This window comes from Antrostomus carolinensis, unplaced genomic scaffold, assembly GCF_000700745.2.
Source record: "Antrostomus carolinensis isolate BGI_N321 unplaced genomic scaffold, ASM70074v2 scaffold10480, whole genome shotgun sequence".
Classification (NCBI taxonomy): domain Eukaryota; kingdom Metazoa; phylum Chordata; class Aves; order Caprimulgiformes; family Caprimulgidae; genus Antrostomus; species Antrostomus carolinensis.
The window spans coordinates 15,422-28,347 of record NW_010286469.1 but is presented as its reverse complement, the minus strand read 5'-3'; the positions used below and the strand labels follow the sequence as shown (position 1 = coordinate 28,347).

The window sequence follows — 12,926 nt, the reverse complement described above, 5'->3', positions numbered from 1 at the left end:
GACAGAATTCTTTCAGCGCAGTGTTTATTCTCTTTTGTGATATTTCCTCTTAATAACAATATAATAAATACGTTACAGTTTTACAGTGCCTTCTATGATGAGGGCTATAAAGTGCTTTACAAGTGTTGGCTCTGATTCTTTCTAAATGTATACTGGTGAGCACACAGCGTGCAATCTATGTCCTGATCTTGCAAAGATTTATGCACACGTTTAGCATCAAGCATGTGAATAGACCCACTTAAGCTGCGTCGGGATTGTTTGTGTGCGTAAACCTAGCAGCAAGGGTGAGTCTCTGTGGCTTTGTAGTCACACAGTCTTTACAGAGGTGTACTCATAAGAATTTTTAATTTTTTTCCTATAACAGGTCAAATCACTGAAGAAGAATTACCACAGTGAGGAAGGACCGGATTCACACGTTTCCCTCAGTGTTAGAGCTTTCCTCCTGGATCTCTTGTGGAGCCTTCCACTGACACTAAAGCCGTTGTGCTCTGCACAATGTTCATCCCTGTCAGTACAACCATGGAAACAACACCCAGCCTACAATAAAGAAGGTATTTCTAATGTCCCCTAAGGGAGTAAAGGTCTACCCCTCTTTGTGAGCACACCTCAAAGTTAAGTGTGTTATCTGTGGGTTTTGTGGGGATGATTTTTGTTTAATTCTTTTGTTCCCTGTTTCATATCACCTTCTGAAACAGGCAAATTTTGCTGTTGTTACCCTTCTGGAATGCACTGTGCTGTGAAATAGCAAGCTGTACTTTCATCTGCATCATGCTTTGTGAAATAAAGTCAGCAGCTGCACTGTCTCCATTAGTGGTGATGATGTGAGTGTGAGACACGGCTCTTCTCCCTCAGATCCAGGGTGGAGACTGTGAAACCACCTCTTAGCAAAGCTAGTTTTTGACTCTTAAACCAAATATTTTTCCTACTGAGAGGGAATAAATTTGGAACCAAACTCTGATATTTTTACAGACTTTCCTTGTAGAAGATAACCACCCCTTAGGTGGTTACACGTTATTTATTGAGGAATAGTTCATTTTACTCCTTTATGCATCAAATGTCTCAATAGCTCAGTAACACCTACCACAGATGAAACAGGTTGTCTTTAGTATTTCCTCCTTTTTCTGCTTTTCACTTCTGAGATCAGCAAATGTATCAATGATGACTCCAAAGATTAGGTTTAGAACAATAATTATGACAATGAAGTAAAACAGAAGATCGTAAACAACTCGCGCAGCAAACAAGGGCTCCTGAAACAATAAGGTTGCAATGAGATATAAAAATAGCACACCTCTGAAATATTCAACATTTTCACATTAACTCAAGAAAAGCTAAACATCTTTCTTTTCATATGCTAAATTCTGCTGGCCTTCCTCACATAAATAGAGAGGGACTACCTATGTGACTAAGCAAAGAAGATTTGGCTTCATGGGCTCTTATCGCTTTGGGACTCTCGTTGTCCTTCACGTTGTTTCACACAACACAAAGAAGAGACTAGCGTGTGTACCGGCTGCAGTGGAGATGCATTAGTGTAGTGCTTGATTGAAGATAATTACCTTGCAGTACAGAAAAACAGAGCTGCAGTTTCTAGTACCCACAGAGAGCAACGATAGCTCTTCTTAGCAACGCCTTGTGGCATGCAGGGATATGCTCACGGTACGTCTTTGTGGAATACTCCAAACCAATGCCAAGCTTGCACACCGAACAACTGGAAACCAGGGGAGAATGCCTGGGCACTGCCAAGGCCAGGCTGCTGCACTCTGTGCCCAAGCAGGCCGTGTGCATGGTTTCAGCACTGTGCTAATGCAGTCATACGGCTGTAAGTTGGCTCAGAGTAGGCAGACCAAGCTCGCATCTTTTGGGAACACAACACGCACACACACATGAAGTGTTCATACCCCCTATTTCATCACATTCTTGTTTTTTACATCATAACTACTTTCCTTCTTGTGAAGGCTGGACTGGACTCCCACTGACACCTCTAAAAATAGCAAAGTTGTTCTGTGGCAAACAGGAGAGGTAAGGAGGAGGAACATAAAACCCAAGTCCTTTTCTTCACCATGATACTGAATTGGAAGTCACTGATTTTGTCAGTTTTCCACACATTCATCAGGATAATAGTGCTATCCTTTGTGAAGTGCTTTAATGTAGTTAGCATTAAATAACTACTAAGTGGCAAGGGTCATTTTCAAAGTCTGTAAGCATTTACAGACACCATGGGAATGGACTATGGTTCCCGTAGGACGTTCCAGTCTGTGAGACAGGACCTAGATTCCTACTACCAGCACAAGGAGCTCTTCCATCCAGATGCGAGTTATTTGTCTCTGGACTCTTGCAAGCCCTGCTGAGATCCTACCTGTGAATTTAATCCTTGTGTTATGGTGTCGGTCATCAAGCAAAGTGCTGCTAGAGTGCCTTTATTTATTATGTTCTTTTTGAATTTAAATAAAAATGCATAAAACCACACAAAAATTATGAGTAGTCCTTAAACAAATTGAATTTTGGAGGAAATTTCTGGAAGAAGACATATACCACAATATATGAAATTTTGTTTTGACTTCGATGCTAGTTGAGTACAAGTAAACAACAGGACCTATTCCAAGGCAGATGCCATGCTGAATTTCAGCTAAAAATAAACCTTATGTACTACAGTGGAGAGTCTTTACATATACTCATCAATCAATCCCTTTCAAAAGTTTGCTTTTATAATTCCTAGTGTAACAAGAGTGACACAATCCAGCAACACTTCTTAGTGGTGCTTGGAAGGTTACAGTACGCTCCAGTTTTCTAGAAGGGGTAAACTACTACCTAGAGTTCCTTTCTTCAAGTATCATAATCACACCACGCTTAGCTCTTCCCATTAAATATTGCATCTGGGATGTAAAAATTACATGGATAAATCAACTGTGTGACATTAGAGCAGACTACATACAAATACTGCCTATAACCTCCAAAAACTGACTTTGGCATTCATGAGATGCACGGGGAGTAATGCATTTCCTCAGCCAAACCACTTACATCTTTGGAAGGCTTTCTGAGCACGTCTCCCACACCACCACCATTTCGCAGGCCTTGGTTTAATACAGTCACAATGCACATGAGCAGGGTGTCACAGGTCCTTTCTATTCCATCCTCCTCCTCTTCACCTGCAAACAAGAGAGCAGCAGCTTTAGGAACCACAGCATCAAACGATCACCCATCAAACAAAGCCAAAATTCTGTATTAGATAAATCAACTGCAATACACATCTGCCTTTCATATTCTTCAGCTAGAATTTCACTGATCATCCTTATACATTTGCACATAGCTGCTGGTGACATACTTAGGCACAACAGGCATACTTAGCCTGAAGAGAGTCAGAGAAAATCCCAAGCAGTTCTCCCACCAGTAACTCTGTTAATGATCCAGAGCTGCCATCTCTATTCACAGGAGTACCCCTTCTCCTTGCAAGTTCTCCCACTGGTTTCAGTATAACTGCTTTTTCAGTGGGCCTCCTAAGTGCACAGCTGACACATACAGGAGAAGCAATACAAACACAGAATTAGAAGCACATTCGTAAAAGGATTGTCTTCCTGTGAAATCATTCCTCTACCTACTTATGTACAAGCCAAGTCATGTTAGCATTTCAAATCATTAAGGAGGGGCTGGCTTTTATACAAGTAAATCTGTCCGTGATCTTTCCACTAGCACACGTGCCCAAGCGTGGGTCTGATATACATTAAATGAAAGACTCTCCCTGACCTCAGCTTGAAAACTTGGATTCTATTCTTATCTCTGCTGCAGAGCTGCTGTGTGGTTTTGGCCGAGCCACAGAGGGTACTATTGTGCAGGAGATATCTGAACGTGCAGAGGAGCTGGGCTGGAACACCAGTCCCAGGGGAGACTTCATCTGCCCCAGCCAGAATTCCTCCCACCACACACTCACCCCCGTGCTGCGGATGCATCAACAGCTGCTTTTTGAAGAGCCCTGTTTGAGTTGTTCCCTGTGTCCTGCTGGTTTGCGCTGAAGGGTCACGACTGTGACTGCCATTTCTCCTGCCTTCCTTTCTCTTCAGGGATATGTTTGCTTAAGCGGTGAAGGCAGAGATTCTCACTTGGTTTGCCTCATGCACTTCTTGTAATATAGCTTAATGAATAACAACATCCTGCTGCGATAGTTAACTGAAACAGCATATTTAACAGCCCAAACCACCACATCTCGGGCACTGAGACAGACTTTGATAAATTGAATTGACTGAAAGCACTCACATTACAGACAGGCAATTTGGATTTAAAACTTGGGTTCCCAAATTGGCAGTGTATGCATCTTTGATTGGTATTTGCAGAACGAAGCTGGTATCTGCTGCCTTTGCCACCGCTGTTTTTGCTATGCAAGCAAATTAAATGAGAAAGAACTCCTGATTTAAGGAGCTCTGAGTAAAAAGAAAAGCAAAAGCAGACATCAGGACGGACTTCCCCGTTAAGCTATACGGTCACTACAGACACTACTACCACTAATAATTCCAGATTTAAAAAAAAAAAACTTAAATATTGAAACTGAAAAGAGATTGAAATAATAACTTTTTTTCTCTGCCACATCTGGAAATTTTTTACTAGCACTGTGATCTTAGTCATACCAATGCATCTCCTCTGCTTTTGTACCCTGCCTTTATTTCCTTGTCCAAACATTACTCCGTCAATTTTTTTGGAGCTAATATCTATGCCTGAGAAGATGACCATCCACAAGATAAATTAAAAACCTTTATACTAGCCACAGGTTCTATTTCTTTTAGGTAACTACAGAACAAGATTTTTGCTGTTCACAAGACCAGAGTCAGGTGCTGGAAACAGCAGAAGGTCAGATTCTGGTGAACGGTGAGGATAAACCAGGGAAACTACAACACCAGAGAGAGTTATCTGCTAGAAAACCTAACTCGCAACTCTCCATGTCCACCAAGATGCAAATTCAGAGCAAGACCAGACACAAGATAGTACTCATCAGCTGACTGGCACATCTTACAACACAGAGAATCAGCATCCCATATTGCACCCAGAAGAGCAAGCTGGGGTTGCTCTTTGCCAGAGAATCAGACAGCCTGCAGTTGGCAGAAACTTCCAGTGCAGTATTGTAGGCTGTGGAGAGTGCACAGACATCTCTATGTCTACTCTACTTCCACTTCCAGATGTGGAACAACCTTCAATCTGTGAGCCAGATAACCTTATGGGCACATGTTCTGCCCCAGCTGGTTTGCCCTGGTGCTCAGCAGCACTCATAGTCCAGACTCAGCCCTGGTTGACCCAGACTATGCCCGTACTGGAGTGGATCTGTAAAGAGAAATGTTAATAAAGACCCAATGTTGACACTAATTGAGGTTCAGTGGGTTTTATTTGCAACCAGCTCCAGCCTGGTGAGTGGCCTATTAATAGCTGGACAGCATAAGGTACGCTGTCTTCTGATTAAGTTTAATTCAAAGGTAATGCAGGTTAAGCACTAAGACTACCCCACAATGTTAACCACAGAGTAGTAAGTGGGATGATAGGAAGATTTACTTCAAAGATACTCATCTGATGGCCTCCAGCTACCTGGCTTCTGGGCCCGATCTCCAACACAAGCACAGCCAGGGAAGATATATGAGTGTCCATGTGGATCTAGCTGAACTTGCACAGAGTGGTACCAGACCTAGGAGTGGAGTGAGTCTTTGAAAATGTCCCCTTTTACAAACACATATCTGTGTACCTTTCTAGCACAGGACTTTATGGGCTACAAAGCACAAAGAGCCAGGTATTGTAGGATGTGGAGTTCCCTTAAGTGATTAAGCACTTCAACAGGCAAAGACTTAAGTGATATGGAAAAGCCTTTGGAGTGCAGAGTGAGCTGTTCCAAAGAGATGAGACAAAGTATTTTTATGCTGACAGCTCAGTGCAGCAGTGAGGAAGCAGGTTGTAGACCAGGGATGCTCTCTGTGCAGAACAGCCTGGCTCCCAAGTTAACTCCCTCAGCAAGATGTGCAATGACTGAGCACATGTTCAACCAGTGAAATTCAAGGTAGAAGCACAGTCTCACCAGAAAAAATGATTAGCAGTGATCTGTTCTGAAAAGCAACGTATTTACATCTCCACTCTGGACCTGAATGCTATTGAGAACATTTTATGTTTCCTGCAGACAGCTGTGGACTTCTCCATGCTGCTACAATGTGAATCCCACCAAACCTCAGGCTGAACTGCCTTTGCATTTCACCACATTCATGCTCCCACCACAAGAGAGATGTGTCCCAGGAGAAGACTGAAGGCAAAGCACTGCTTTTTGACAGATAATTCACAGGCCAAGATGAGCAAAACTGTTCTTGGTAAATGTTGTTTTTTTGTAACGTTACTGGATTAATAAAACTTCTCCAAGAGTAAGCGACAATGCACTTAGATATTTTGTATAATCTCCTTTCATTATTCTTTAATTTTGAAGAAACAGTATCCAAACAATAAGAAATGTGAGATTTCTATCATTTATAGAGCTTGGCAAAAGCCACACTGCATCTCTTCTGCCTGACTGATTACACTGAATGCAGCAGCTTTGCCAATAGCTCTTAGACTGTTTTCTCTATCTAGTCAGACAGCTTCCCATGTTGTTTATAAGGCCTGTTTACACACCAGCTGTGGAGAAAAAGCCTACTTTTACAGCCCTCTCCCCAACACTCTTGATCCTAAAAACTCAAAAATTAGTAGTGGAAGCATAAAGCACGTGAAACAGCATTATACTGGAACATGGGATAGGAAGGGACCACTTACATCCTCAGTTTCAGCCCTCAGCAACCACAAGCAACTGTGGCACTAAATAATTTAAGCCTGTAGATCATCCACTGTGCAGAAACCCACACTGCAAAGGCCACAGCACACTAAAACAAACAACATCTGTAGTGAAAGACCAACCACCACAACTGGATTGTGCCACAGGAAGACAGGAGGACAGATGGAGCAGCACCAGCATCAAAGCTCCCTGTCTAGCAATGCATTTGGCCAACAAAACTCCTGTAGCCTCAAACTACAGAAGAGGGCAAAGCACCCTGTCAGCTTGATCTAGGAAAAACTCCTTCCTGACCCAATATCTGGTAACTGGTATCTAGTAACTGTCCCAGCAGGACACACTGGTCATACCTTTTATTTTAACTGAGCGTATTTAAAGTTAGCAGGGTCTTTCTGACATATAGATCAGATTCATAATGCAGGTATCCAAGTAAAACCAGGTGGATTCATTTGCTGAACCAGGGCAATTAAGATCTTCGCTTGCCACAAGCACAAAGCAACACAGCCCAGCTATTGCAAGAAAGGCTCGCAACAGCCTGCTTGCATCTGCCACAAGCTAAGAATGCATAGATGGACTGTTGCCTGTGCTTAGCTGAGCCACAGGAACTCGTTAAGACATAGTAAGTTGATCCTGGATCTGGGCTCTTAGGTCTTCTGGCTACTCTACAAAATTGGCCTAGAAGCATGTAGAAATTATACACAAAAGCTTGCTGATAAATGCTATGCCATTAAAATCAACTTACATGGCCCTAAATGGCTCTAATAGTGGCTCAGTGTGTGCAGGTGAGGATGCTGCAGATAAGCAGCAAGCCTTTTCTCTCAGCAATGTCAGCTGGAAAGAAGCGACCTGTGCGTTAGAGCATAATGATTCAGCAAGCTCTTTTAGTAATAAAATTAATGTCAATGCAATTGGAAATCAGGTGGGGGAAGCACTCGTATCAAAGGCAAGCTGCCAACCAAGCTCCAAGCCTCGCAGAAGTTGAGCACTTCTGACTTACAACAATGATCATCACTTTTCACACTAGCAAAAGTATCTGCGATAACAACACACAAATCCCTCCGTTCTAATTGATCATCATTTTGGGGAACTTTTGCACTAACCTGGGTTACCAATTGGGATGCTTGTGGAACAGTTCTCTTTTGCACAGGCTCCCATCATTGATGTAAGGGTCGTAGGGGGGACTTCACCAATACCTGTGGAAAAAGCAGGATATTGACAAAAAGACAGATACTGCATTGATACAAACTTTTAAATCATTATTTTATAGAAGTGAATCACTGTCTTGAAAAGTTGAGAAGAAAAAGCAGAACAAATTATACCACCAATGCCTCCTTCCTCAAACAGTCTGCCTCAACAGCTCAAAGCAATCACAAGGAACAAACCAACAGTTTTATATTTACTGTATATCACAGCTATTCCCACTTCACCTCCTGAAATTAATGAATCTACATCAAATGCTGCTACTTCTGGTTAGAACAAAATATATTCAAAGCAAGAAACAACTGTCAGATATGAAAATAATGTCAGTTTTAAAACCATTAGATAAATTATTCACAAAAGCTGACAAGAAGGACACCAAGCTGATGTTCAGTTAACCTGAATGTAGAATATTTAAGAGTTTTCAAGGATTATAACACAGTTTCGTACTCATTTGTAAATATGTATGGGTTTGTGTAAAACACTAATTTAACATTCCCAAAGTGGGTAAATGTTAACATCAGCTTGATTTTATCAAACCAATTTTATCTTCTGCATCTTCAACAATTTTCTCCATTTCAAAACAGAGATACAAAAAGGTTTAAGGAGGAAAAAAATGAAGTCAAAATCATACGACCAAAGTAACAGTCTGAGACAATCTGTGTAACAGAAAACATCCGCTCTGACTTTCTCTTTGTCCTACTTTGTAAAGAAAACATTTAAAGTACTTGTCTTGGGATGCATAATGTTCCATCAGTATCTCATCAGCTTATTTTCTTGATGAGTTTTTGATCAGGAAAAATCACAAATATCTGCCAAGGACCCAACAGAAGCAACAAAAACACCAGGAACTACAGCACTGGACCAGCCCAGTGCTGTGTGTAGCCTTGCACCTGTTCTTCTATGATGGCCACAATTATCTTGCAAAATGAAACTTCAGATCATAAGTTTTGTCCCAAAATGAATGGTAACTCAGACAGAAGCCAATGTAGCCCCTTTAAGAAGATCAGTGGCAAAAAGATACCTGTCTGGTTCTTTTTTATCCTGTGGTATCAAAACAGCTATATGAGTACACCATGCACAGGGGTCTTGAAAGAGCTTTGCCGTGTTTGTGCACTTTAGGTGCCAAAATAAAAAATTTAGGAAAAGGCTAGCAAACACTGAATGCACACAGTCCAGGGCAGATCTCACTAGTAGTTCTTGATTGTGTACAGGTCTGAAGAGCTCAGCATTTGGGAAAATCATGGCTCTGTGAATTTAATCTATGCTATTCTTAGGTATTTCTATGCAGACAGTTACTGCTCTGCCCATGCTCCCAGAAGGCTGGTTGGCAGCATATACAGAAATCTCAATAGACCAGACCTGGCTTTTTTTCTAGCATAACAACTTTGTAACTCTTTATCCACACTGGTAAAATCTCTCATTCCAGGAAGCTGAAACCTTTTTAAAACAGGTTAAAAATCTCCCAGTGATTTTACTGAAGCCAGGATTATACACTAATGGTGATGTTTGTGAAATACATGCTGAATTTAAAAGATCATCCAGGAAATCTATCAGCAGAAGTGTGGATTCTGTAATAAATTTCAGCTGGATGAACCTTAAAAGTAATCAAATAGATACACCTACTGAACATGTCAAGATCACATGCTTCATGCAGTACACAGAAAATACTATGAGCAGCTTTTAATGTGGGATGAGAGTCAACAGAATCCACTTTTGAGTTGCTCTTCCAAATACTTATGAAATTGAGATTTCTTTTTTTTTTTTATATTAGCATGAGTTAGAAAAGAAAGTGTATTAAATCAAGTGTGAGTGCTAGATTTTAGTACTTCAACAGATAAACCTAGTCTAAAACAACCCTACACATTAAATTTTACCCAGAGACTTAATTTAGTTCTAAAGTATAAAGGAGTTAGTTCTGCTCCCAACGATACAAATTAAAAAATTAAGTTTCCTTAGAGAAAAGTTAGGTTAGATAGACAGAAAAGGTGGATATCAGAAGCAAATTTTAATATAAAAAACAATGCCTGCAACAGGGGTCCTGATTTTCAATCTGTCAACCTCCATGATAAAGTCATCTTTCAAGAAGAGGAACCCAATGATGGAGAAGAGATAAACTAGGATGAGTGCCAGCACTGCAGTGAGGATAATGGAACGACCATTCCGGGTAACACTTTTTATCACATTTAGCAAAGTCTCTTCTCTGTAGACCAGATCAAACAGCTGGGAAAAGCAGAGAGTATAGAAAAAATGAGAACAAATGAGGCAATATATAGATGTTACATAGGAAAACAATCTGAACTACTAAAACATACATCTAGTCATGTTTTAAACCCTCAGCTTCATAAACACACTAGGCATGCTTATAGGAGGAGAAAATCTAGCACAGAACTTTTAATTTTAAGATAGATTATAGCAAAATCCAAAGCCACAAAGTATATATTACATACGAGCCTGATCTAGACATGCATAACCATTACCAACAAGATCTATTGTTTCCCCATGCTCAAAACCAGGCTAAATTAAAACTAAAAAATAGTGCCTTCATGCTAAGGATCTACACCTACAAATTAAATTTTTCATGGTATTTCTCACCTCATAAACATGCACAGGCTGCAACTGAAAAATGCACTCGTGTATGCAAGTAATTACACATCTGTAAACTGTTTCTTTGAGCTCATGGCACCATTTAAAAGTCACTCACATGTACAAGGATCGGGGCCATCTCTTTTTAGGACAAAAATTCATTGCACTCTTTGTATAAAACTAGAAACTTCTTAACCCTGTACTATATGCTTTCCTGGTATTTAACTTTAAAGACAAGTATACATTGAGATAATATTGCTTTACAAGTCAAAGGCCCAAAATAGCAATTAAACGTGGTAAGAGCTTTTCAAGAAACTATAGCTTTTTTTCCTCTTACAATTCTATTGATGTTCTATGGTGCTTTGGACCTTATCTATAATGTATGTATTTCCACTTCAAAACACACAGATTACAGATAGAAAGTGACACACTATGATTTATCAAAATGGTCCACAGAAGAAGCTATTAGTCACAATTCACAAGATCTGAAATCTACAGCCTTGTGAAATAATACATGAAGAAAGAAGGAAGACAGTTATCATTCATTCCATACAAGACAAAGCTTAAAACAAGGAACAAATATTAGAATTTAGAATATTTCCACTACAAAGTGAACACCTGGAAGTAACTTGGGAATGTGGACAACTACACCACCATGAATCATGGACCTTTGTCAACAGCAGTCACCAAAAAAGTACATACATAAAATGTTTCTTAAACTACTGGGCACTTCAGAAAGTATTTTAAGTTATTACTCACTGAAGGAATAACAGATAATTTGCTGTGCATTTTTTAAGGTAGGCATCAATTAGCAGGAGAGTTACATCCATTTGAAAAGGGGCCTGCAGCTACAGCCACAAAATCTTGGCTCCTTTGAAATCTGCCCAAACTTTGAAGCTGACTTTCATGTCAAGATCCGGAAAACCTGACTTCAACAGGAGCTCCACCAGAGTAAGGACTGAACCCCTGAAAATTTTAGTGTGCTTAACACCTCTGTGAAGTGCTGGGAGCTCACCACTAGTCAGGAAGCTGAGAAAAATATGACAACAGGGAAGTGAACCTGTGTAAATGACCACAATTCAGTCCGTCTCCAAACAAGTTTCACATGCTCCAGTATAAAGGAAAAGGATTAGAAAACAAGAGCAGTGAAACACCTCTTACTGCTATTCAGCATGAAGGGAACAGTTAGCTGAGTTTAGCATAATTTCGTGTGATTCATTTTCATTGCACCTGTATGGTATCACAAAGAGGCATTCCATCTGCGTAATGGCAACAAAAGAAAATGAAAGTGGGATGCACTTAAAGTGATGAATCCCCCCGCCACACCAGAGGCGTGCTGTCCCTATTTCCCCAGGAATCTTTTTTTCTTTATTTTTTATTAGAGCTGCAACATATAGGTATGATGCACACACCAGTGGACAACTCCTGTCCCAAGGAGATTATGACAGACACAAGATACAGGAACAACATACATATAATATACACATGTTGGGGAAGAGTGGGAGAAAGGACTGGGTTGTATTGTCTGAAATTGACAAACAAGTGACAGAAATTTCAGACTGATTGTCTGAAAAGAAAGGGGAAAACATTCAACCCTAAAAGAGATAAAGTAAGTCCTAACAGAAACAGGTTCTAATGAAAACAGCAGCTCCTAAGGGGCAGCAGCACAACGGCATGCTAAAGATACACGATTTGGCTTGATTGTCAGGAATAAATTGAAGACAGCTGCATGGGTAACGGTATTTTCTATTTTTGTGAAGTTTTCAACTCCACAGAAGCACATACTTACCAGGAAACTATAGAAGAATTCGTGCACGCAGAGGCCCAGCATGCAGACCAGGACGTACGCTACATGGTAGAGAAAAGCCATGTCCATGATGACTGCTCTGTAGCCACGTGTGAAAGTTCCACGGTTCCCAACAAAGCTCACCAGAAACACTATTTTGTTACAAAGCTGTGGGGGGGTAACAAAGGTTAGGTTTATTCCATCAGAAAAATTCTGTTATATATTGTTTGCATTGCTGCAGCGTGCAAAAAATCTAGAGAGGTTGCTCTGATTAAATGCTCAACTTTTAGATGGCTGGAGTGAGATGAGAGAAATCCAGCTCCTAAGGTATACTGGGAATGAGCTCATGAGAGTTAAGTAGAAGCACATCACCCCTCTAACACTGCATTGTGCTTCATAATATTGTGATTTATTTCTATAACATCAGTGAGTAGGCAAGGTGCGATTAATGTCATAAGGCATTAAAAAAAACCAGCTGGGAAGTGAATTCCTAACAGTTTTGAGTTTAGACCCAACACCATGTAAGAGCAGCTGGGCACACTACTACAAAGAGAACAATAGTAACACAACAGACGGTGTGTG

The 12,926-nt window shown here is 40.5% G+C and overlaps 1 protein-coding gene across 1 annotated transcript in view; it reads right to left on the bottom strand.

Annotated features, from left to right (window-relative positions):
- LOC104527755 (inositol 1,4,5-trisphosphate receptor type 2) overlaps positions 1 to 12,926 on the bottom strand; it is a gene marked incomplete at its 5' end in the record, with an annotated part of 47,477 nt that overhangs the window by 23,965 nt on the left and 10,586 nt on the right. Inside the window, 5 exons of the mRNA XM_029085827.1 lie at positions 1,082 to 1,247; positions 3,016 to 3,143; positions 7,876 to 7,968; positions 10,000 to 10,195; positions 12,348 to 12,512. Coding sequence (XP_028941660.1) covers positions 1,082 to 1,247; positions 3,016 to 3,143; positions 7,876 to 7,968; positions 10,000 to 10,195; positions 12,348 to 12,512 — 748 coding nt within the window. The remainder of the gene's footprint in view (positions 1 to 1,081; positions 1,248 to 3,015; positions 3,144 to 7,875; positions 7,969 to 9,999; positions 10,196 to 12,347; positions 12,513 to 12,926) is intronic.